Raw genomic sequence first — 25,659 nt, 5'->3', positions numbered from 1 at the left:
AAGGGAAAGGCATTTATGCCCTGGGTGGGTCTCCTGGCCTTCCAGCTGCCCTGGAACTGACTGGTGTTGCATACTACCAGGTGCCAGAGACCCACCGGAGAAAGAGAAGCTGTTCAATGTCAAGGAGTCACTGTCAGATTGGGCTCCTGATGAAGTTAACAAATACGCAGGCGGGGTCCTTGATGCTCTCCTGACTTATCCTCCGCAGCCCACTGTGGGCTGCACCCTAGGAGGGATTTGTGTGTCCCCCTGAGTATTGCAACTGCTGTCAGAATGTGTTCTACTGTGGTGAGAGGGGTTTGAGCTGGATGTGAGTGGTGTGGGACGTTGCAGTTAGTGGGGGTAGGAGCGTGTGCTGTGTAATAAGCTAACGCTCGCTCCTGTGTGCTGAGCCTGAGACGGCCCTCGTGTTCTGCTCGTGATACCGGTATCTATCCCACAGTCAATAAAGTGTGCTCGGAGTCTGCAATCCAGAGTGGACTATGTTTTCATCAGATTCTGTCCTCCGCGGGTGGCTGAGGTGTTGAAGGTGGAGCTAAGCAAGGTGGGATTAAACATTAATTACTGCGGCTGCCATCACGGCCCACAAGAGCAAGCAACCCAGGATCAAGGTGCAGAGCTGTTGGGTGGCCCAGGGCTGAGGACGCGGTGACCAGTAGACATGGCTCAATTTTCTGAGGTCCTGGCTGAAATAGGCGACTTTGGTCGCTTCCAGATACAGCTGATGATACTACTGAGTGTCCCCAACTTCCTGACTGCCTTCTACATGTTTGCCCAGGTCTTCATGGTCCTGGATGAGACCCATCACTGCTCCGTGGACTGGGTCAAGAACCACACTTGGAACCTGAGTGCTGCTGAGCAGCTGTCCCTAAGCGTGCCTTTGGATGCCGCAGGCAAGCCTGAGCCCTGCCTCATGTTCCGGCCGCCCCCTGACGGTGCCAGCCTGGAGGACATCCTCAGCCACCGCTTCAATGAGACACAGGCTTGCGAGATGGGCTGGGACTACCCTGAAGACAGGCAGCCATCCCTGATGAATGAGGTAGGCTGCCCATGTGCCGGTCTGGGCCCTCCGTTTCGGGTCTGTCACTTCCTCTGTCTAACCCTCCGCCCTCGGTCACTGGTGTTGCCTCTGTATCTCCCCATTCCTGAATGAATAACCATTGATATGCCTTTTTTTCTCTTTGTCCTCTGCCTCTACCTCTCCATCCATTTTTTCTGTCTGCACTGTCTGCCCATGCATCCGTTCACGTTGGCCTGTCCTTCTGTCTTTCTTCCTCCTTCTCTGCCCAGTTGCCTGCCTTTTTTCCGCCCGCTCCTATTTTCCTATCTTTATGCCTTTCTCTCTCTCCCATGTTCCCATCTGTCTGTCCATTGGCCTTCGTCTTTCAGTTGCCTCTGCATGTCTGCCTGCTTACCTCTCTTCCTGTGTCTTTCTCACTCTCTTATGCTGTCCCTTCCCCTGTCCATTTGTCTGCCTTCCTGCTGGCTTGACTTGGGCTTCCTCCCTTTCAGCTTCTCTCTCAGTCTCCGCCTGCCTGCCTCTGGGAGCATGTGACTCTAGAACTCTATCCTGTAGATACCTGAGCATTTGCTCTTGCGAATAAATTCATTCTCTTGGAGGGACCCAGCCCCCTACTCCCACTCCAGCCACCTCAGAGCAGGGAGAGCCCTGGGAAGCATGGAGGCCCTCTGTTGCATCCCAGATGGCGAGGTCAGGCTCCGAGTGGGGAGAGGGCTTGGCCAGGCCAACACCATGGATTGACCATGGAGCTGGGAACTCCCGCAGGCTCCTGCTGCCCAGCTCCCTGCAGGAGCAGGAGAGAGCACACATAGTCCAGAAACCTGCGTGGAGGGTGTTGATGGGAGGTGCTGTATAGCGCTCACCTATATCGTGGCAGATCCTGAGCCTCTGTGGAGAGGGCAATCTGGAGTCCAGACATTAAACACTAACTTTCCCCACTATGGGTGAAAAACTCTTTCATTCTTGGAGATTCTCAGAGGGCAATGTTTTAACCAAAGGTAAACGTTTACTTTTTAGTATGTGACTACAAGCCTGCCTCCAGGACCCTGGCAGTCCGAGGATATTTCCTGCCATCTTCCTCCTGACCCTCCACCTCATTCTACCCCGCAAGGGGAAAGGGTAGCGTGGAGCTCTCCAGCCTATGGATGTAGCCCAGCGTAGCCCCGTCTGACGCTCACTGGCCTCTGGCTTATCTCCCAGCATCACCTCCATAGTAGGTGGCGGCCTGCACCAGTCCTCAGATGCTGTGGGTGTACCTGCCACTACACGTGCTATGCACTCTCTGTCCACCTGGCCGAATAGCAGCCTCCTTAAAGGCAGGCAAGCTTCCGGCTGGTGCGGAGCCCCCTCTAGCCCTTATTTACAGCCTGTGCTGCACTAGTCACAGAATTTTATTCAACCGAAGCCCCCTAAGTATTAACTGTGCAGGGAACAGTCAGAGGAAGGAGGTACCTTGTTCCCTTTCTCCAAGGAACCCTGATGGTCAAGGGACAATCTGTGCTCCTTGTAGGTGGAAACAGGACTGGGTGGGCTCTGAGGCTAGAATTTGCTTCCTCCTAGAGGGCATGGGGCAGGCAACTTCCAGAAGGAGTTGGTATGTGAGCTGAGCACCAAGGTATCAGAAGAAATTTGATAGAGAAGAGGGGAAGGCCTTTGCAGACAGAGAACAGCGCAAGAAAGGCCTGGCATCAGGAAGCGGTGACGTGTCTGGGGAGCAGCGAGAATTGGTGTGTCTGGAATAGGGATGGACAGCCTGTGGGAACTGAACGGGATGTTCTCACGGGACCTCCCCCTCCATCCTCAGCCATCGTCCTAGACTGGGTTGGCCCTTGGACTTCGTGCCTTTCCCTGGCCTGCTCCTACCCACACTTACCCGGCCAAGGGCCGTGACTCCCAAGGGAATAGCAAGTTTGGGCACTTTGAGACCATAAGTTGGGTCCAGTGTAGAGGTACGTTGGTGGGAGATCGTCTACTTCTGTTTCTCATCTATGAGGAGGGGCTGTGCCACACTGATTCACAGGACCCTCTCTGAGCTGACATCCGTTTCCTTGTTACAACCAGCAGCTTCCTATTCAAACGGAAATACAAACAGTCCTAATTTGAGAAGAAAGGAGCACGTTTCCTCATAGACGGTGTGCTCTCAAAGGACAAAGTTCATTTCTCCTTTTCATCCTACACATCCCACTTTTCGTAGGTGCCCATTCTTGGTGAAAGAAAACATGCATCTGTGAATGAGGAGGGAAATAGACTGTCAATGAATAGCTACAACAGTGTGTACTGACCTGGGACCAAAGAAGGGGCAGGGATGAGAGGGAAGGGGAAGCAGAGAATAGCCAGGTCTTGCGTCTGGAGAAAATGCCTGGTATGTCTGAGGAAAAGACATACACAAGAGGCTGGGAAATAAGCAAGTGTCAACTCTTAAAGGGTCTTAGATACACTGCTGAGGAATTTGGGCTTTCTCCTAGAGACCAAAGAGAGCCACTGAAGGTTTTGGAACAGGGAAGGGAGGTGTGATGGGTTGTGCGCCATGAAATGGGGACAGAAGTCTGTGGCGCACTGTGGCAGGCTCCAGACAGAACCATCCACTGGGGGCGTTAGGGCTGGGGTGGTTGCTGACTGGTGTCCCAAGCAGGAGCCCTCTTCATCTTTGTTCCACCTGCAACATGATGCCACCACACGAGCTTAGTGACATGTTGGCACGTTTCTAAGCCACAGTCTCTGCTCCTGCACAATGGGAATGGTAAGCCTTCATGGGGTGACAATGGCCATTTAATGAGATAAGAGGCATATAAACCACAGGAAGGTAGTGAATGGTGGCCACTGAGCAGGGATGCCAGCGTTGGAAGAATCCCATGCCTTCAGGTCACTGCAGCCCTTCGTGTCTGAGACAACTGTGTCACCAGCTGTGAGTTTCATGAGCACAGGGGCCAGTGCACCCTCAGCTGAACTAACATTTACTGAGAGCTTCCTGTGTGGCTGCCACTGCGCTGAGCATGTTACATGCATTGATTCCTTTAATCCTGTTGGGTGATACTATGTAGTGTTTATATTCTATCCCCATTTTATACATGGGAAACCAAGAAACCAACAGATCAGCTAACAGGCTCAAAGGTCCACAAAGTCACTCAATTCTGGCTCCAGACCCTGACAGCAGCCGGCTTTTATTCATTATTATTTATGCGTCTAACTACAAAGGCAATCTGTGGCTGCTAAACAAAAGCCGAACAGGATGGAATTAGGTGGAGCAAGTTCAAGACCCCTGTCCTTCCCTGCTTCATTCCCGTGGGGTACTAATTGCTTGGCACATATTCAAAGTTCTTAAAAATTAACAGTTGTCCTTGAGAACGGAAGTGTGAGCACAATGGTATTATCTGGATTGATTAATTTGTTACTAAAGGTTACTTAACTGATAATGATTGGCCCGTTGACTAGGTATTAGTGCATTCATTCCTTCATTCATTCATTCAGCATTTTCTTAGCTTTCACTCAGTTTCAGTCCTTGTCTGGGGCAGTAGAGATATCTGAACGCTCCTGACATCCAGCTGTGGGACCTAGGATTCACTACTTAGCCTCTCCTTCCTTAGGGGAACAGAATGATAAGTCAAGGATTGATGTCAGAATTATATGAGATAATGCACGTAAGGCATGAGGCATAGTACCCAACATGGAGCAAGCACTCGAAAGGCATCGTCATCATTGGGAAGCTATCTTCAGGAGCTCTGGAGAAGCGCGCACGTGTCACGTTTCCCCACGTGCATTTGTGTGTGGAGCTGAGCTGTGTGCAGGGGTCACAGAACTGGCTGGGGCACAAAACAAACCAGGGCGGGTAGGGCTGAGTCACATGTACTTACTGTGTGTGCCCATGCAGCAGACGTGTGTACAGTTATGGGGACACACGTTCTCCCCGTGGTGTCCCAGTCTGTCCGTCACGTTCTCTCAGTGTGTCTCCAAGTGCCTTGCCCCCAGCCCCACCGTGTGTGTACACCTGCATGTGTGTGCCCCGTGAGATCGCTCGGGTTCCCTGGGGTGCCTTGGCACACAGTTTGGGAACTGTGGGCATCTCCCTGAGAAGTTTACAGTGGGTGGGCTAAATGATAAAGGACTTACCCTCAGCTGCCCCTTGTCTCAACATCTGCCTCTGTCTGCCTCAGTTCAACCTGGTTTGCGATCGGAAGCATCTGAAGGCGACCTCGCAGTCAGTGTACATGGCTGGGCTCCTCATGGGGGCTGTCATCTTTGGACCCCTCTGTGACTGGTAAGAACCTGAGCCTTTCATCCCTTACCCAGCATGCTCTCAGACTCCTGGCACAGGGTCACTGGTCTCCCTCAAATGGGGCTCCCTGGGTGGGGCCACGTGTCCCCCCTCACAGAGAGCGTGGGGGAGGGCAGGGCTGGGTCTCCCTGGCTTCTTCCCCTCACAGCGTCCCGCCTGGCCCTGCCCCCTTCTTCCTCCAGGATTGGCCGCAAGGCTACTATCCTCGTGCAGCTGCTGTTCTTCGCGCTCTTTGGTCTGGCCACAGCCTTTATGCCCAGCTTCGAGCTCTACATGGTCCTGCGCTTTGCTGTGGCTACTGCCGTGGCTGGATACACCTTCAGCAATGTCACTCTCCGTGAGTATGTGGGCCCTGAAGCTGTTGGCCACACGGTGAGTCCTTGGGGTCTGGCCACATGCCCCAGACTGCCTGTGAGGGCCTCAGGCACCCGCACCTGAAGTGGTCACACCTGCTCTTCCTGAGCTGGGACAGAGGCCCCAAACCTGGCGGAGTGAGCGGGCAGGGTCTGGCCCAGCCTCAGCCTCTCTGTTACAGTTACAGAGTGGGTGGGGCCCTCGTGGAGGACTCAGGCTGTGGTCCTGGCCCAGTGCACCTTCTCGCTCGGGCAGATGGCGCTTGCAGGCCTTGCCTACGGTGTCCGTAACTGGAGGCTCTTCCAGATTGCTGGCACTGCACCTGTCTTGCTGCTCTTCTTCTACTTCTGGTGAGGAGATAGTTCCTGGGAGCCAGCCACCCTTGGTTAGCTGTGCTGCAGTGGGTTTGGCGTGCAGCACTCACCTTCACTCGGGCGTGTCAAGGAGACAGACTGCAAAGGGTGTGGGGTTCAGTGTGTACTGAAACAGTACCCCAAGCTCATAGTTATCCTGACCTATAGGGCTCTGCCAGAATCCGCACGGTGGCTCCTGACCCGGGGGCGGGTTGAGGAGGCTAAACAAGTGCTCCAGAAGGCAGCTTCGGTCAACAAGCGGAAACTCTCCCCAGAGCTCCTGAGCCAGGTACTTCCAGCAGGCCGGGCCTGCCCTGCCCCAAATCTCTCACATACAGACCTTTCTGCTGCCCCCTCACTCTGCGTCTTCCTCCCAGCTGGTCCCAGAGAAGACAGGCCCCTCAGGGAATGCCCTGGATCTGTTCAGACACCCCCAGCTCCGGAAGGTGACCCTGATTCTCTTCTTCGTCTGGTGAGTGCCCTGTGGCCCAAGCCAAGGGCTGCCACTTCCCTGGTATGTGTCAGTGGCATGTGGGATGGTGGCTCTCTGGCTGGGATGGGCTGTGTGCGAATGACTGGGTCTCTCCCTGGCGGTGGTACTGTTTTCTGGTTTGACTTCTGGCCAGCCAGGCCGTCTTTCTCTTTCTGCATGTCATGGTGTCTCATCATCCAGCAGTGACAGGGACTCTTGGACGTTGTGTAGGTTTGTGGACAGCCTGGGGTACTTCGGCCTGAGCCTCCAAGTCGGGGACTTCGGCCTAGACATCTACCTGACACAGCTCATCTTCGGTGCAGTGGAGGTGCCCGCCCGCTACTCTAGCATCTTCATGATGCAGTGGTTTGGCCGCAAGTGGAGCCAGCTGGGGACTCTGGTTCTGGGTGGCCTTATGTGTATCACCATCATCTTCATCCCAGCAGGTACCAAGGCTGGCTCTCCCCCGACCCATCCCACCCTCATTCACCTATGGCCAGAGGCCTATTGCTTTTCTTTCCAGGGCGAGAGCTTCCCTGGGGTTCGGGTACAGAAGGGGTGAGGAGCTGGGTTGAGCCGGGCAGGGGGCAGGGCCCAGGTGATGGGGCCATCTGCCCTCCGTGGGGCTGACCAGCATCCCTCACCAGATCTGCCCGTGGTGGTCACTGTGCTGGCCGTGGTGGGGAAGTTTGCCACTGCTGCTGGGTTTACCATCTCCTACGTGTACTCTGCTGAGCTCTTCCCCACCGTCATCCGGTAAGGGCTGCTGGTGCAGCTCATGCACCTCTGCTCCCGACACCATCCTTCTGCTGTCCTCACCGCCGTCTCACAAATAGCTTGTGAGGCTGGCTCTGGGACAGCAGTGCTGGGTGGGGTCCAGGACAACCTGAAAGCTAGTTCAATCCCCCAAGTTGTCCCCAGGCTGGTGGAGGAGCCATAGAGAGGTAGGCCATGCCCTGGCCTTGTCAGGACTGGAATATGGAGTAAGTCTAAGAATGAATGGCCCAGAAGCAACAGGCAGGTGGGGGTAGGGGATGGCAAGAGGTGCAGCCTTTGACCTGAGACTGGGTAGGCGGGCAGGTACGTAGCAGGCAGACAGAGAGGCCTGGAGGTAGGAGAAGCAGGGCACAGGTGGATGACAGGTAGTTCAATGTGCAGGAGGAAGGCTAGGTGAGCCTGGAGGCCCTGCAGGCCTGTGGGGGCCAGAATGAGGGATCTGGGCTCTCCCAGGGAGGTGTGCTGAGGTGGCGCTGTGGCCCGGAATTGAGGTTGGGTCGGCTCACTTTGTGCTGGTCTTCCCCTAGGCAGACGGGCATGGGGCTCGTGGGCATCACGTCAAGGATTGGGGGCATCATCACGCCACTTGTGATCCTGCTGGGCGAGTACCATGCAGCCCTCCCTATGGTCATCTATGGCAGCCTCCCCATCGGGGCAGGTTTACTCTGTGCACTGCTGCCAGAGACACGCGGCCAGACCCTGAAGGACACCATCGCAGACCTGGAGCAGGGGCCCCACCCACAGTGAGCTGCTTGCTTTTGCTGATGCCCAGGACCTGGCCCCTATCCTAGAAGCCCAACCCTCTCCCTCACCATCCGTTCATTGTTGCGTAGAGACCAACATTCGGGGGGGCGTCAGGAACCACAGATATCTGACTGGCTTTCGGTTAGAAGCCCCCTGCTTTGGGGAGGGTTGGGGAGGGACACGGCCACAGGACCATTTCCTGGTCAGCCAGTAGAGGCCTTCTGCTCCCTCCAGGTCTCTGAAGCCAGCGCCCTCAGAAAAGGAAACGGAGGCCGCAGGAAGTACATCTGGCCCAGGGCTGGCCTTTGTGAGCAGCACGTACTTCTGATTCTATTCCCCTGTACATGGCTGAGACCTGAAGGCAAGACCAGCTTTGCTGATGGATGTGGCTCAGCACCAGCACCCATTGCCGAGCCCACTCCCAGAGGCACCTGGGACAGGACCTCCGTCCTGTCATCACCTTTCTTATCCCCAGATCCCCACCTCTAACACCCTCTTCTGGTTAGGATCTTGGGCGGGTCTTTGGCTTAGTTTGTTGCCTTCAATCTGGGGTCCCCCTGTCTGCAAAGCACAGTCAAGCCCAGAGCAGAACACTTAGAGAGGGCCTTTCCAAGAGTGGAGAGGAAGAGGAGAAAAAGTGTGGATTGTGGACTCTGTCCACGCAGATGGATGAAAAGGCCATGGGTGAAGAGAAAGTGGTGGTTCCTTCTACTGTCTGGACCAGGCCCTTCTGGCTAAGGTGGGGGGGGCAGCACATATCTCATCCACTGAGAGAGGACCACGTCCAGTGGAAATCAAAGCTTCAGTCTTGCTTTCTCCTCAAAGACCCTCTATCCCTCTGCCCCGCACTCAGCTCATTGCTAACCCGCGTGGCTCAGGGACCAGCAGCAGGGAAAGAGCGGGGGCGGGTTCTGTTTCTCTCCATGCCCCCCACCTCCCTTTCACAGTCTGCTGCTTCCGGCTCCTGCAGGGCCCGAGCAGGGCGAGGGGAAAGCACGGCAGTCTTGACTTAGCTGCCACTGGTTGTGGTTGTTCCCAGGGTGTGCTGGCTAGTCATCAGTCAGTGCACTCCAGCGGGTGTCAGAAAGTTGGCTGTCCCGCGGGGCACATCCATGGCTTTCCAGATCCTCTCAGGACCTCTGATTGTTCCTTAATATGAGCCATGTCCTCACCACTGACCTCGAGACCCAGCATTGCTCCCCGCGTTGTGTCGTCTCTCTTACTGCTCGCATACCTTACCATAGAAGATCCCCCTCTCAGGTGGGATCCCTCAGGCCAGGCTAACTTCCCCAGCAGCTGATTCACCCACAAGAACACCGTACATCCTTGTGCCACGAAGAAAGGGAAAAGAGCTTGGGTGGCCACTACGCCTTCCTTTGCCCTGCCTTCAAACGCATCTCTGGCTGACCTCTCTCCAGACAGTAAGGTTCCGTCTCTCCTCACGGGCACAAGGGTTCAAAAAAGGGTTCCTCAGGCCTCCGTCCCTCACACTCAGCTCCTCTGTTGGAGCGTGGAGGTGGAGGCAGGTGCTGGACCAGTTTTCTCTTTGTCGATCTAGCATGGAAGCGTCCAGCTCCTCTCTTTCGATTACACGGATATTTGTTATGCACAGTTCTCAGCGTGGACGTGACAGGCAAAAGTTCTATTTAACTTCCTGCTGCATACCCAGTCATGGAGTCCCACGTCTAACTCTCCCCTTGGGGACACTCAGAAGTCTTTCTTGGCATTATGTGGCACCCAGGCTGAAACTGCCAAGGGGGTGAAAAACCTGAATCGGAGTTAGGAGACGGCTGTTCCGAAGGCAGTTTCCTCCTCTAATATGTGGACACTTGCATCCTTTTGAGGCAGAACAATCTTCATTCCTGGAAAGACACTTAAACGGATCCTTTATTGACACAAGCGTAAATGTGAAGATTCACCTATTGCCTCTGGGCAGGTCTTTAGAGACTTTTATTTCTTTAGGGATTGTGAACCATTGGGAGGGAGAAAGATGTATGTATGTATGTGTGTATGTATGTATTACAAAGCACCCTGTGACTTGTTCTGGACAATGCTAGTCTTTTAGCAGTTGCTGATGTCAGGTGAGCAGCCGAGACCCTGGGACCTCAGAGAACAAGATATGCAGGCCTGATCTGGACTCTACCTGGAGGCACAGTGGCCAGCCTGGGCTAGGCAGTGGCTGTTCTCCCTAGGGTGTTGGTGAGCACAGAAGAGCCCAGATTCGGGGGACATGCTGGTGGTGGGCCCATTACTCATGTAATGGTTAGCTTTGTGGGGGCTAGTACTGGACTCACCTGTCTGGCCTTGGGGGCAAGAGCCCTCCGACTCTGGGCCCCAGGCTTCCCATTTTCCAGTGGATGACTTTGTAGTTCCTTTTACACCGATCCTTAAGGATTCTAATCTCAGGTGCCCTGGCTGGGTGTGAAAGGCAAAGCACTCCAGCAATCTGCCCTCAGGGTCCAATTAGATAAGAAAGGAGAGCCATCCACCATCCCAGATCACTGCCAGGCACAGGGCAAGGCTGAGTCCTGAGCGTGGCCCTGACTCATACACCACTAAGCTTTGCCTCACTCGCTCGCTCACTCAGAACGATACCATGGCTGAGGAACAGAGGACACCGTGTTGTTAAACAAGGCCGCTGACCCCGTGTGCGGGGCCTGGAAGGCCCCCTTGAGGTTGGATATCCTGGGAGAGAACTGCCGGCAGGAGGGGATGCAGATGCCCTTTACGAGTGAAGACTAGCGATGAGCAGGGGCTGCAGCTGTGAGGATTTCTGGGAGTTTGAGGAACCAGACCTAGGTGGGGCTTGCAAGGCCAGGTCCTTAATTTTGAACTTTGTTCTGAGGGTACTGAAAGCTACGGATTTTCTTATTGTTGCCCAGTACGATTTGCATTTTAATAATTACCCTCTATATGAAAAATGTGTTGGAAGAGGGCAAAAGTAGAAGTGGAGAAGCCAGGCAGAGCGTCAGTACGACAATGAAATGTGTTGCCAGCATTCACGGCCTCAGTGGCTCCTCACTGCATTCGGTGATGAAATGGGGCGATGCCAATGGAAGTGGGGGAGGCTGGGTTTGAGAGCAAATTAGGAGGTGAAGCCCCTGTGATTGATTGCTCCCTGGGCCTGTGCCCTAGGCACACAGCGTAGCATCTCGGTTTCTTTTAGCTCTGCCCAGGGGAAGCCCCTGGCAGCTAGGACCCGTGCCCGCCCTCCTCAGAGGGACCCCTGAGACTGACGAGTGTACTGTGCATCTTGTAGTCACTGTGTCAATCCAAAGTCGAAGGCACCCCCACACTTCCCCAGCCAACTCCTCTGCTTTGACACCCGCCACTCACCTGGCCCCAAACCTTCCCACTTCCACCCATGGTCTGTGTTTCTGGATTTGCTGCTCCAAATCCAGCAGAAGCCCCCGTGTCCTCAGCCCTCTAGAAGGGTTCTCCAGCTCCTGCCTCTTCCTCTGGTCACGTATCCTCTCACAACCAGGGAGCTGGGGCGACAGCCTCACTACTCCCCATGGCGACCGCTTGACCACTTCGGCCCTTCCCACCTGGAGGAACCTCCTCTTGTAGAAACATCTCTTCCTGCTCCCACCTCCAGCCCTCCATCTCATGCAGCCTCACTCATCTAAAGCTGCCTGGTTCACAGTTGTCCCTTCCACTCCAGCTCCTGCCTCTAGCTTGGGAAAATTCATTTCCACCTCCAAAATCTCAAAAATGCCTGGCATATGAGTGAATAAATGAAGAAATCTCTAATTCAGACACCCCACTCTCTGAGCACAGCGTCCCAGCCTTCTGGCTTGTTTGCTCCCTCACTGAATCTGCCTGAGTCTGCCTGGGCTGCAATAACAAAGTACCACAGACTGGGGGGCTTGCAACAGAAATTCATTTTCTCACAGTTCTGGAGACTGGAAGTCCAAGCTCAGGCTGCTGGCAGGGTCGCGTTCTCCTGAGCGTCCTCTTCTTGGCTTGCAGACAGCCACCTTCTCGCTGTGCCCTCACATGGCTTTTCCTTGGTGCATGCAAGTGGACGGAGAGAGAGCTTCTCCTTCCAAAGCCACTAATTCCATCATGACGGCCCACCCTCGTGACCGCGTCGAACCCAGATGACCTCCCAAAGGCCCATATCCACATATCATTACATTGGGGGCTAGGGCTTCCACACAGAAACGGGGGGGTCTGGGGTGGATGCAAACATTCTGTCCACAACACCATCCTTAGCCTCATTGGTCCCTGCAGTCTGCTGACCTTGTTACTGCCTGCCCACCTGTGTCCTCCGCTCAGATTGGAGGATGGAAGCCATCACTTTCATTTCTATTGGGAGATAGGACTCGTTTCTCTGTTACCAGCACCCTGCGCTTCAATCCTTTCACCCTTCGGTTGGACCCAACCAACAACATCATGGCAGCGATGAGCCCGATTATGTGCCTTCTGTCTCCCTGCCCCGCAGACTGCTGGGCGCTACTGGAGAGAGATTGTCACGTGCCCAGCAAGCCTGTTCTGAGAATTGAGGGTCGTCAGCCTCAAATGGGCCTTTAATAGCACCCAGCATTCCCAGCAGCTACTTTTTAGTCAGCTTGTCTGCCAACTCTCACCAGTGGCTTTGTTGAACCTCCACTCTGCATCCCTCCCTTCACCTACCTCCTAACAGTCACTTCTCCACCTCCTTTCAGAGAAAAGACAAGCCCTCCGATGGCAGCTCCCCAAACTTCTCACCACTGAATCTTCAACCCCCATTCTCCCCGCCCCTTCTGCTAGAGTGAAAGAACTCTCCTGCACAGAGAGGGCAGTGAAGCTCCTGGGGGCCAGGCCCTTAGCGCTGTTCTCACCTCTGCCCCAGATCTGGGAGCGGCTGAAAGGAGGGCCTCGTCCCCCTCTGATTCTCCTCCCCAGCCCTGTCCCTGAGGCATGGGGACTGAGGATGGATCTGTTGTGTCTGGAAGGACAGGAGAATTTCCCTCATTGGAGGAGGGCCCCTTAATGGTAGTGCAGCTGCTCCTGGTGCCAGGAAGGCTGCACAAAGGCATGGGGCCGGCTCACGTGGACAGTTTCAACCTGCCTCGCCCGTTCCGTCCCTACTATCCATGGCCAGTTGTGCCCCTGGAGTAGAAGGCTGATCCTCACCGTTCTTACCCCACCCCAAGGAACTCCCTGCCCCATTGTGACACTACTCCCTGGTCACCAATGGAACCCAAAGGTTCTATTCCCAAGGGTCTGGCCAGGGCTGGCTTGTGGTCCTGTCTCCAGGGAGAAGGGATGGGAGGCTGTGGAGGGTGGCAATGATGATGATACCGGGCAGTGGCCAGCGGCATAATCAGCACAGATGTTGATAGGAGCCTGTCAGGACATGTCCGGCTATAGGGAGTCGATGGAAAGAGCAGACTGCCCTCAAAGGAAGCGTGAGTTCTCAGGTGTGGCATCCGGTCATTTCCGGTCCTCAGATTTCCAGTTTCTCCTGTCTCTGCCTCCCTGTTCCAGGCCTCAGTTTCCTCTTTTGTACATTGAGAATGAATTGCTTGGGGCCTGTCCACCAGGCAAGGGATCTCTGGAATCAGTAGAGGAAGCAAGTGCTCCAGGCCCTGGCAGACTGTCAGAACCCTGTGGGTATTCAGGTGATGCTGGGGGGACATGGAAGGGGACCCTGCAGGGGGAAAAAGGTACAGCTGGCTCTAGGACTGAAAGTCAAATATCTGTGAGGACAGCACATGTTCCCTCCCGCCTTCCTGGGACGTCTCCTCTGTCCCCTCCACCCCTCCACCCCTCCAACCTTACACACATATATACTGTATTAGTTTCCTATTGCTGCTGTAACAAATTACTACAAACTTAGCGGCTTAAAACAACACGAACTCATTGCCTTACAGTTGTGGAAATCAGAAGTCCACAGTGGGTCTCACTGGACTGAAATCAAGGCATCAGGAGGGGTGCATTCCTTTCTGGAGGCTCAGAGGAGAATTCATTTTCTTGCCTTTTCCAACCTCTAGAGGCTGCCTGCATTCCTTGGCTCATGGTCCCTTCCCATCTTCAAAGCCAGCAGTGGCCAGTCAATCTTAAAGGATGTAACTGAAATTTATTCATTTTCACTGCTGTATTGTACTCTATATAAATATACCACAATTTATCCATTCTTCTGTCGATGAGCATTTGGCCTTTTTTGTTTTTTTCATATTTGGAGTGTGTCGTCATGAACATTTTGGTATTCATTGCCTGGAGCACGCGTATAAATGTTCCCTCGGATTGTGTACCTGGGAGTAGATCTTCTGGGTCACAAAGTGTGTGAATGTTCCACTTTATAAGACAATGCCAGGTTGTTTTCCAAAGTGGAACTATGCATCATTCTGCCAGAAATGTATGAAAAATAGACGTTCTCCAACACTTGGTATTGTCAGACTTCTTTAGTTTTGTTAAGCAAATGAGTAAAAATATTTCATTCAGGTCTTAATTTGTATGTCCCTTGTTATTAAAGAGATTGAACATCTCTTCGTGTTTGTGGACCACATGAACTTCCTCTTCTTGAAATGTCCATTCGTGTCTTTTGCCCATTTTTCTATATTGTCTTTTCATTATTGATTTGTAGGGTTCTTTACATATTCTTGATTCTAATTTTATTTTCAGTAATATGTGTTTGCAAATATATTCTCCTAGTTGTGACTTGGTTTTTCTTTTCCTTTAGGATTGGCATTTTTTTAAAGTCAAATTTATAACTTTAACGTTGTATGTTTAGCTTCTGTGGTTTGATTAAGAAACCCTCACCTGAAAATTAAAAATATATTCCCTGTATTTTCTACTAAAAGTTTTGTTCTTGAAATTTTAGTCCTTAATAGGACTGGACTTTCTGTTTTTGGTGTGAGACAGGAATCCAATGGTTAATTTTTTTTTTCACTTACTGATCTGTCATGCTTTTTCTCTTTCTCCCTCTCTCTCATCAAAACTTTGTTTGCATAGGTCTACTTCTGAGCTTCCTGTTTAATTAGTCCTGCATTGGTACCACTTTGTCTTTAATGAATGGGACTTTATAATAAATTTCTATATTTGGCAGGACATATCATTCCCTCTTATTATTATTATTCAGAATTGTGTTATGGCCTTGTTCTTTCATATTAATTTTAGAATCATCTTGACATGTGTCACAACAATGTCTTTTGGATTTTGACTGGAGTTGTACTGAATCTACAGATCCATATGGGGGAGAACTGATAACTTTTATTCATGACCATGAACTATGTCTCTGTTTTTCTTCCTTCACATATTTGTGTAAGTTTTATAATTATTTTGTACACAGGTCTTGCACATATTTTTAAACCATTTTATTGTGATAAAATATGCATACACTTGACTATTTTAACCCTTTAAAATTTTTAGCTTTATTGGAGTATAACTGACATAAAATTGTAAGATATTTAAAGTATACATTGTGGGGCTTTGATTTACATATACATTGTGAAAGGATTCTGCCCATCTAGTTAATTAACACGTCTATCACCTCATATATTTATCTCTTTTTTTAAGTTCTATTCTCAGCAAATTTCAGTTATACAATAGTGTTATCAACTATAGTCTCCATGTTTTACACCCTCAGAACTTATTCATCTTATAGCTCAAAGTTTGTACCCTTTTTCTGACCTCTCCCTATTTCCTCCACCCTCCAGTCCCTGGAAATTACTTTTCTACTTTCTATGAGTTTGAGGGTTTTTTTGTTGTTTGTTTTTTTTAAAAATTCCACATATAAGTCATGCTATGCAGTATTTGTCTTTGTCTGGCATGTTTCACTTAGCAAAATGCTCTCAAGTTCCATTCATGTTGTCAAAAATGGCAGGATTTCCTTCTTTCTCAGGACTGAATAACATCACATCTTCTTTATTCGTTCATCCATTGATGGATACTTAGGTTGTTTCCATATCTTGGCTATTGTGAATAATGCTGCAATGAACATGGGTCTCTTTGAAATAGTGGTTTCATTTCCTTTGAATATATACCTAGAAGTGAGATTGATGGATCATATGGTAGTTCTATTTTTAATTTTTGAAGAAACTTCATATTGTTTTCCACAGTGGTTGCACCAATTTACATTTATTCCCACTCACAGTAACAGTACACAAGGATTCCCTTTTCTCCACATCCTTGCCAACACTTATTTCTTGCCTTTTGGATGACAGCCATTCTAACAGGTGTGAGGTCATATATCATTGTGGTTTTGATTTGCCTTTCTCTGCTGATTAGTGGTGTTGAGAACCTTTTCATGTATGTGTTGGCCATTTGTATGTTGTCTTTGAGAAAATGTCTGTTCAGTCCCTCAGTCCAGTTTTAAACTGGATTATCTGTTGTTGGATTTTTTTTTTCTTTTTTGCTATTGAGTTTACGAGTTCTTTCATTTTAACCATTTTTAAGGGTACAGTTCAGACACATTAAGTACATTCACACTGCAGTGAAACTATTACCACTATCCATCTCCAGAGCTTTTGCATCTCCCCCAGCTGAACTCTGTACCCCTTTAACAATAATTTCCCATTCTGTCCTCCTCCCAGCCCTTGGCAACCACCATTCTACTTTCTGACTCTGAATTTGACTACTCGAGGTCCCTTATATAAGTGAAATCATACAATATTTGTCCTTTTGTGACTGGCTTATTTCACTTAGTGTAAGGTTCGAAAGTTTCATCCGTGTTGTAGCATGTATGTATAAGAATTTTATTCCTTTTTAAAGCTGAATAATATACATATATTGTATATGTGTATATATATCACATTTTGCTTACCTATTCACCCATTAACGGACATTGGGGTTGCTGCCACCTTTTGGCTATTGTGAATAATGCTGCTATGAACATTGGTGTACAAATAGCTGTTTGAATCCCTACTTTCAATTATTTTGGGCTTATACCCAGAAGTAGAATTGCTAGATCAAATGATAACTCTATTTTTAATTTTTCAAGGAACTGCTGCAGTGGCTGCACTATTTTATATTCCCATCAGCAATGTCCAAGGGTTCCAACTTCCCCACTTCCTCACCAACACGTTTTTTAAACTAATAGCCATTCTAATGGGTGCTTTCCACATATTTTGTAACATTTGTTCCCAGTTTACATTTTCTTAATATTATAAATGGTGTCTTTTTTTCCAATTTCTCTGTCTCTAGAAATCTTTTGGTTTGAAATCATTTTAAAGTAACAAAAAAGTTGCAAAAACAGTAGTCCCTTCAGGGTGTACTGAACCCTATATATTCTATGTTTTCTCCTGTGCACACAGGCCTATGGTAAAGTTTACGGATTTTCTTTGGCGTATCTGAATTGCCTGCATCACTAGTCTTGTGCTCTGGGGCCATCATTAAGTAAAACAAGGATTGCTTGAGCACAAGGACTGAAGTATCAGTCGATCTGATAACCGAAACGGCTACTAAGTGACTAATGGGTGGAGAATGTATACAGCATGAAGATGCTGGACAAAGGGATGGGCCGAATTCCAGGTGGGGCAGAGCAGGACAAAAGGAGATTTCATCATGCTGCTCAAAATGGCATGCAACTTAAACCTTACGAATTGTTTATTTCTGGAATTTTCCATGTTATAATTTTGGACCATGCTTGACTGCAGGTAACTGAAACTGGAAAGAGAAACAATGGATGGAGGGACCACTATACACAGAATTTTTGTTCTCCTTCACCCAGCTTCCCCTAATGTTATCTTGCTTAACCATAGTACAATAATCTCAATCAGAAAATTAACGTCATTACAATACTATTAACTAATTTACAGATCTTACTTGATTTTGGCAAATTGTACAGATCAACAAATGTTCTTCTCCTGGTTTGGGATCCCGTTCAGGATCCCACATGACATTTAGTTGTCATGTCTTCTTAGTCTCCTCCACTCTGGGAAAGTCCCTCAGGCTTCATCTTTCATGCTTTGACACTTTTGAAAAGCACTCGCCAGTTATTTTGTAAAATGTCCCTAAATTTGTTTGGTGTTTTCTCATGATTATATTCACATTATTCATTTTTTTGGCAAGAATCCCTCAGAAGTGATGATGTGCCCTTCTTAATGCATGATATCATCACGGGGTACATGACGTCAACATGTCCGTTACTGGTAACTTGAACTAGCATCACTTCGGTGAAATGGCATTTTCCTAAGTTTCTTCATTATAAAGTTATCATTTTCCCCTAAGCATCTTGTGGGGAGATACTTTGAGACTGTTCAAATATCAGTTTCTCATATTTTCATCCTCTAATTTTAATATCCATCAATGATTCTTGCCCGCAACACTTAACTGCAATGCTTGCCAAACGGTGATTTTTCTATTTCCATCATTTCCTTCTATTTTAATTAGAATTCTGCAGGAAGGAAGAGCTATCCCTTTTCTCCTGTTTATTTCTTCAACTATTTCGATCAGCATGGACTCAGATATATATGTTCTATGGGTTATAATCTATTACTTTCATTATGCATTTTGTTGCTAAAGTTGTCTCATATTCGAGGGTTCCTTCTATTTGGCTCCTGTGTCCTTTTGATGTGGCCTCCATCATTTTGGGGGCCCTTCCTTACTTTCTGGCACCACAGGACATTCCATACTCATCTTGCCCCAGCTTTGGAATCAACTGCTTCTCCAAAGAACCCTGGTTCTTTTATTTAGAAACCAAGATCTGAAGACTAGGTGTGAACATTGCTATTAAGGTATGATTGCTGTTAGGCCATTTCAGTGGACAGAGATAGAAAATATATGTACACACATATCTCTATCTCTATCTCTGTCATCTATATCGATATAACATCATGAGTTCATAGTCTAAATCTGTTGTTTCTGGTTTCTGTAGACTCTCAGAATGGCTTGCCTTCTCAAGTGTTTAATAATCTTTGTGTTGAGCTCTTTGCTTGATCTTAACCTGTAAACGTCTTGCAGGCGTTAACTTGGAGCCATTTCCTTCAGAGCAGGCTTGCTTCTGCTTCTGCTTCTGCTTCTGCTGGTAGCCAAGGGTGCCTCAACCCAACACCTCTTCAGCCCTGATGAGGGTTTCGGCTCAAAACAGAGTTTTGAACTTAGTTCCCACTCACCACTCCATGCTGCCTTTCCAAAGTAGTGTTCTTACAATCAATAGTGCTACCTTACTCCTCCCACTGGCCTGCCTCTGGTTTGGCTCTAGGTTGATGTATGTCACCCTACTGTGTCGGAGCCCCACGGTACAGGCCCTGGCCCCCCACCTCTATGGCCAACGCTTCTAGCCATCAAACTTGGCCTCTCAGTTCCTGACCACTCCTGATCCAGATTTTGTTTTTGTTTGGGGGTTTTTTGTTTCTTTGGTTTTTCCTTTGTTTCGTTTTTTGGTTTTTGTTTTTTTTTGTGTGTGTGTTTTTTTAAGGGATGGTCCCTGGAGTCCTCTCCTTTTGCAAGACCGGTGGTGTCTTGGTGTGTGTATAAGCAAAGTTTCAGTTCTGCGGAAGTTGCAGGAGAACTCAGAACTCAGTCATTCATGACAACAGAAGCATAGCACTTTCTAAAACCTTAAAAAAAATGAGGGATGGGGGTGCCAGCAGGGCGGGGCAGGGGACAAATTATATTAACTAAGAAACTTCAGAAGCAAAGAGAGGGAACTACAGAGAACATCAAAGTTGGACTCCAAATTGTTCCAAGCCAGAGAGGCCAATTTCTGGTCTGTGGCTCCTAGGCCAACCTCTGATGTTTGGGAAGTGGTGTCAGTAGAGACTGAGCTGAATCCTTTCTTTGAACAGATGGTAAGCAAACACAGCTTGAAGGTGAAGCTCAAGTCCCAGCAAACTTGAACCAGCACGAGGCAGCCATACGCCCCTGTTCCTGATCTCTGCAGATGCTGTTACACATGTTGAAGGCCATGGAAACCAAGCAGGATGAAAATTTCACTGATATCCTGAATGTGGTGGGGGAGTTTGGCACATTCCAGCGGAGGCTGGTGGCCCTCACCTTTATCCCCAACATCCTGTTGGCCTTCTTCATGTTTGCTGACACCTTTGTGTTCGCAGCCCAGAAGCCCTGTTGTAATACCAGCTGATACTAGCAGTGGGCCCCAACCCGTCAGAGGCTGAGCAGCTGAATGTGACCCTCCCCCGGGAACCCAATGGCAGTTTCCAGACGTGCCTCATGTAGTTGCCTGTCACCTGGGATCTGGATTCCATCATCCAGTTTGGCCTCAACGACACACAGTCATGCCAAAATGGGTGGATTTATCCTGACAGCAAGAAGCCATCACTGATCAATGAGGTGTGCCTCGTCCTAAGTTGTGTATAGCTATCCCATGGGCCCAGAGATGTTCCCTCGCCCTCACCAAGCAGGTGGGGAAACTGAGGCTCAGGGAGGTGAAGCAGTGGGCACAAGGTCACCCTGCAGAGGGAGGGCCAGGGCAGAAACTTAGGATTCCTGCTGCCCAGCCCTGGCCATGCCTGTCTTAGCCATGAAGCTAGAGTGGATTGAGGGGTAAGAGACAAAAGGCTGATGGCAGGGTTTGCCATCTGTCCGGGGAATTGCTTCTATAGTTGTGGCTCCACCCTCTGAACTCACCGAAGGTAAGGAGTTGGGGAAAGAAACAGCTTTGATCAAGATACCTCTTACAGAATTTCTCAGTCTAAGCTGCATCCTGAGCCTGCATAGGACAAACCTGCCCAATATGAATCTCTAGGCTGGGTCCCAGCATCTGTATTTGGGGAAGGGTGCTCAGTGATGCCAGCTTTTACTCAGTGGCGTCTCCATCTGTCCACCCCCCACCCCCCCGCATTCTTGGCCTCTGCCTCTGGTCCCTGTCTATAGGCCTGACTCCCAGAGTCTGCCAGATGCAGGACAGGAGCAGAGGTAACAGATGAGGCATGCTACACACACAGTTAGGTGTCCCTGTCCCAGGCCCCTTCTGCCTAAAAGCCCACCCTGGGAAGAGGCTCAATCTCTGGACCCAGAAGACTGATCTGGGTTGGGAGGCCTGTGGCCAATCTCTGCATATAACCTCCAGTTTGACGTGGTGTGTGGCAAGGACTTAACGTGGACACTGCAGACCCTGTTCCTGCTGGGCGTCCTGATAGGCTCTCTCGTCTGCGGGTTCCTAAGTGACAAGTAAGTCTCCCAGAGTTTCCCCTGGTCCCTAGGACGCCCCGGCCTCCTCCTGGTGGGCATTCAGAGCTACCAAGTCTGAAGCTGGGGAGGCGAGGTAGGGGTACGCTAGAGGCCCGTGCATGGCTCAGGTCCTGGCCCCGGGTGTCTGGCTGGGCCAGCTGTGGAGGCCCATGCGCTTGGGCTTGGCGCAGCCTCCCTCCGGTAACCGCAGGCTGGGCTGCTACCCCTCCACTCTGCTGTCTCTGCTGGAGCTGATCATCTGTGGCTTCGGCACAGCCTTCATCAACAGCTTTCACTAGTATCTGTTCTTCTGTTTCAGGGTGTCCCAGGCGCTGGTGGCTACAACATCAGCAACGTATCTTTAGGTGAGGCTAGGCTGCATGGGGAGGGTGGGGTGGGACAGGGAGTGTGGGACAAGATGGGACTAGTGGGGGCGGGGCCAGGTGCATGGGAGTGAGGTGCACGGGAGTGGGGGGCGGGGGTGGTACTGGTGCGCTCACTGGGAGCCCAAAGGGCAGAAGTGTGGCCCAAATACGTGGGAAGTGGAAGAAGGAGCCTCCACCAAGACTGCCAGGAGGATGCAAAGAACCTGTGACCGGACTGCCCTTCCACCCTCATCCTCCATCCTACCCGCCTCCTACCCCGTGTTCCCCTCTCATACCCCTTGACACCCTCCACATGGCTTGCATCGAGCTCTGAAGCAGGACCCGGCAAGCAGCTGAACCCTTTGTATGTATTGGCTCATTTCGTCTTGGCAGAACTATTTAGCAGGCGCGGTCCCTTTGGCTCAGAGTTGAAATCCGTGATGGTCCTGATACCCTGGTGGGAGAGTGCAGCCTGGTCGCCTCAGGCACTGTGTTTGTCATCTACACTGCCGAGCTCCTCCCCACTGTCCTCAGGTAGGAGCCTGGTGGGTAAGTGTCATGGGGGGAGGGGAGAGAGGGACATTTACAAGATGAATAGCAGCAACTAAGACTGGCCATTCACCTGTTGACAGGCAAAAATCTCCCAAACATTGAAACAACAAAATCAGAGGTAAAGGCACTGGCTCAAGGTCAGACCAAGCAAGTGCCAGAACTGGCGTTGGGTCCGAGGCATCTGCCTCTGGTCCCTGCCTTGCACTGACTGCCTGAACCATGTCTGGGCCACTCTGGGGCTCAGGGCCTTCCCTGCGGGGGCCCTCGGCAACGGCAGCAGCAGCATCCTACCCACCCAGCATCACTACCTGCGTCTTCTCCCTGAATACCCCCTCAGCGTTGTATGGGTCTTACTTCTCCCACTCCCAACCCCGTTAAGTAGGCCCAGAAGAAATGTCTCCCTACTCTGAATCAATGGAGAACTATTCATAAATTCTCCAAGGTCGCACTGTGAGTCGGGACAGGGTGGAGACTGGAGGGTGTGGAGTTTGGGGGAACTGTCTCTTCCGCTCTCTCCAGCCTCTAGGCTCCCAAGGCACCGCAGGCAAGCTCTGACCTTTCCTTCCAGGGCGACGGATCTGGGGCTGTTGTCCCTGGCCTGTGTGCCTGGAGCCATCTTGTCGCTGACCCTCATCAGCCAGAGCCTCACCTTCCTGTCCAGTTTTCTCAGCTGCCTCTCAGCCGTCTTGGCCTTGTTCCTCTCCTCCCTGCTTCCAGAAACACATAACCAGCCCCTTTCCGACAATCTGGACAACTACTCCTTACATACAAGGTAGGTGTGTGAGGCCCCTGGGCTCTGGCCAGTGCAGGGCCTGGTTCTCAAGCCCTTGGCAGTGAGACTATGTCAGAGGCTGTCCAGCCCTGCCTCTGTGCCCAAGGGGCCTGTGACACAAGAGCCACTCTATGTCTATAGCAGGATCCCTAGCTCTCCTGGATGTCGCCACCCAACTCCATCCAGCTCAGTCTCTGTCAGCTCCTGTCCTGCCTGGCTTTTCTGACCCAGCCTGGGCTACGTCCTCTCCTCTCTTTGCCTTCAAGTGACATTGAAGGACATTTGAAGGAAGTGACATTTGAGTAGGGCTTTGGAGGATGAATAGGCATTTGCCCTGTTGTAGAGAGGGAAGTGGAATGCAGCAGAGTAACTGCATAGTAGTTAAGAACACAGGCTCTGGAGACGGGGGGCCTGGATTTCTACTTCTGCTTCCACTGCCTAGATGTTCACAGGGAACTTACCTAATATCTCCGACTCTCCCTTTACCTCTGAGTTTCTTCATTTGCAAAATGAAATAATGTAGTAACAACAATAGCTAACAGGCATTGAAGGTTTACTACGTGTCAGGTCCTGTTCTATACATGGCTTTTCACGCTCTGTCCTAACAACAACTACATGCAAGGAAAGTCCTGTCACTGTCCCCCATTTTACAGATGAGGCACTGAGGCACAGACAGGGAAAAACATGCAGCCTAGTCTTCCTCTCTCACAGGGTTTTTGGGAGGATTAAATCCACATGAAGCACAGTGTCTGACAGGTGGCAAGTGCTCAGTAAATGCTAGTAATGAAGATGGGGGGACAGAACCCCAAAGGTGCAGAAGAGTGAAGGGTCTGGCTAGGGTCAGGAGATGGAACAGGCCTGAACCTACAGGCGAGGGTTCGTCCTGTGCTCATGGAGAAGCTTGGCTGGGGACCTGCAGGCGAGGGAAAGGCCCGCCTCTCAGGAATACAGAGCCAGTCGTGGCTGGAGCTGGCCCAGAGTCGCTGCTTTTCTCAGCTCCCAGAAAGTGCCGCTCATGACTTCTCCAATGGCTTCTTCAGGAGCATGATCAGGGATGCATTCTGTGATGATGTGACTAAGGAAGTGGCAAAGAACACCTTTCTCAATGCCATGAATTTGGACCCAGACTTATCTCCACCACACCTTCTGCAGAAGTGACAGCAGACAAGACGGTGACTGAGAGCCAGGCCCCAAAATGATCTCAGGATGGAGCTGAGTGGCTGGGTATGGGGCCATGGATTCCAGGCCCCAAATTCCAGGCCTAGTCCACCTTGAGGGGCAGGGTCAGTCCTGCTCTGAGGCCAGCCCTTGATATCCAAAAATGGCCCCTTCTGGGGAGCTAAGATGTGGTTAATTACAATAAACCGTGTCGGACTTGAGGTGACTGGCTCAAACCTGACGGTGTCTGGAGAACCCAGAGACCCAGGGCCAAAGGCTAGTGAGTTGGACAGGTTCATCCAGAGTCCTTAATGTCTTTAGCTAACCATTGGGGACAACCAGGAGCTCTCTGGATGGGGTGTGGGGTGGGCCGTGTCTGTGAAGACCAGGAGTAGGCAAGGACAGGACTGTGCCTCCACCCTGCCCACAACCTGTAGCCCAGGCAACTGCTCGGGTGGGTGGGCTTCCAGCTCCAATGCAAGCTGAGGACACACTTCATGGTCCCACTGTATGTACCTGTCAAGGCAGGGATGGAATGTGAAGGAATAAAGAGAACTTCTCCATTTGTACCATGGCACGGGGCTTTCTCACTCTGTTTCCTTTGACGCTCCCCAATAAGCGTGGCCTTGGGGGTTACCCATCTCAGCCTCCAGGGGGCGCCTTCCCTGATGGCTCCAGCTTGGCTGACCTCTGACTTCCACTGCCCTGAGAACAAGCCCCAAACCCCAGCTCATGGTTCCAACTGCCCTGAGGGTAAGTCTGACCTTCTCATGAGGGCAGGCCGCTCCCTGGGCGGCCCCAGGAAGCCCCCTCCTCCCCCAATCTCTGGTGGGCAACCATGTGGACTCCCAAGTACTGGCACCCCTGAGGAGCGTCTAGGCAGCACCATGCTGGGCAGAAGGGGGGGGGGGGGCGCCGCCATCTAAAGACAGAGGCTGGTGGTGGAATTCTGAGCAGCTGAACGGCCAGCTAGGTACCATCTGCTCCCCCTGCCACCCCTGCCCTGATCAAGCTCTGTGGTTTCTGCTCCCTTGTTGGGTCACCCTCCTGCCTTCCTCCCCACTCTTGTCCAGCCATGTGGTCCCCTTGGGCTTTGGCCCATTTCACCTTTTCCCTTGGCCTCTCGAACTCAGTTCCATACCACAGCCCCATGACCTTCTGTCGCAGTCCACAGAAATAGGCCCGGGGTGCTCCCCTGCTGCCCAAAGCCCCACACGAACCCAAGAGTCATCCCTCAGCTGCCTCATTTGCTTCTTGTCCCCCCTCATCAGGTTATTCCCTTGGCCTGAATTTCAATTTAGTTTCCCTTCTCTTTTTATTAAACATTATTAAATAGAAGGTTTCACATGCGACCTCCTCCAGGAAGCCTTCCCTGGTTTTTCACTGTACAGTCCCTCACCTGCTCTGAACTCCTAAGACAAGTAAGGATGTCCATGGGCAAGGCCTCTTCCATGGCAGACTGGGCCCTCAAGGCAAAAACTGGGGCTCCTCTTATTTTAAGGGCCCTGTCAGGGTTTGTCCTTTGACCCCACCAGAACAGTTCCGCCACCCTCAGTGTGTGGGGCAGGCCTGGGACTCACCTGAGTGGTGCGGTTGGGGTACTCCAGGAACAGATTCTGGGTAAACACCATTTCTCTCTCTCCACTCGCGCTCTGCTGAATGTCCACTCGGAGCAGCATCTGATCAGCCGGGAGCCTCTGATAGGAGAGCAGCTCCAGGGACAGCGAGAAGGACACGTTCACCTGAGCAGACGTGG

At 51.0% G+C, this 25,659-nt stretch overlaps 1 protein-coding gene and 1 long non-coding RNA gene across 3 annotated transcripts; one reads left to right on the top strand and one right to left on the bottom strand.

Moving 5' to 3' along the window:
* Positions 1-583: 583 nt before the first annotated feature.
* SLC22A13 (solute carrier family 22 member 13) lies at positions 584-14,469 on the top strand. 2 transcript variants are annotated; one of them, XM_074312604.1, is made up of 11 exons: positions 593-679; positions 779-1,039; positions 5,173-5,276; positions 5,477-5,631; positions 5,830-5,998; positions 6,170-6,290; positions 6,379-6,473; positions 6,705-6,919; positions 7,121-7,229; positions 7,778-7,993; positions 8,229-14,469. In XM_074312604.1, the coding sequence occupies exons 1-11, from the start codon at positions 662-664 to the stop codon at positions 8,320-8,322; spliced, it is 1,557 nt and encodes a 518-aa protein (XP_074168705.1). In that variant the 5' UTR covers positions 593-661; the 3' UTR covers positions 8,323-14,469. The 2 variants fall into 2 exon arrangements, with proteins under 2 accessions (XP_019583169.2, XP_074168705.1); XM_019727610.2 differs by having other exon boundaries at positions 584-1,039.
* An 8,812-nt stretch (positions 14,470-23,281) lies between these two features.
* On the bottom strand, positions 23,282-25,625 carry LOC141567176 (uncharacterized). Its single transcript, XR_012489616.1, has 2 exons — positions 25,484-25,625; positions 23,282-23,820 (listed from the first exon to the last, which is right to left on the bottom strand). It is a non-coding gene; the product is annotated as an uncharacterized LOC141567176 (long non-coding RNA).
* Positions 25,626-25,659: the final 34 nt, after the last annotated feature.

Source organism: Rhinolophus sinicus, linkage group LG10, assembly GCF_036562045.2.
Source record: "Rhinolophus sinicus isolate RSC01 linkage group LG10, ASM3656204v1, whole genome shotgun sequence".
Taxonomy (NCBI): domain Eukaryota; kingdom Metazoa; phylum Chordata; class Mammalia; order Chiroptera; family Rhinolophidae; genus Rhinolophus; species Rhinolophus sinicus.
This window is presented reverse-complemented; position numbering and strand designations above follow the sequence as displayed.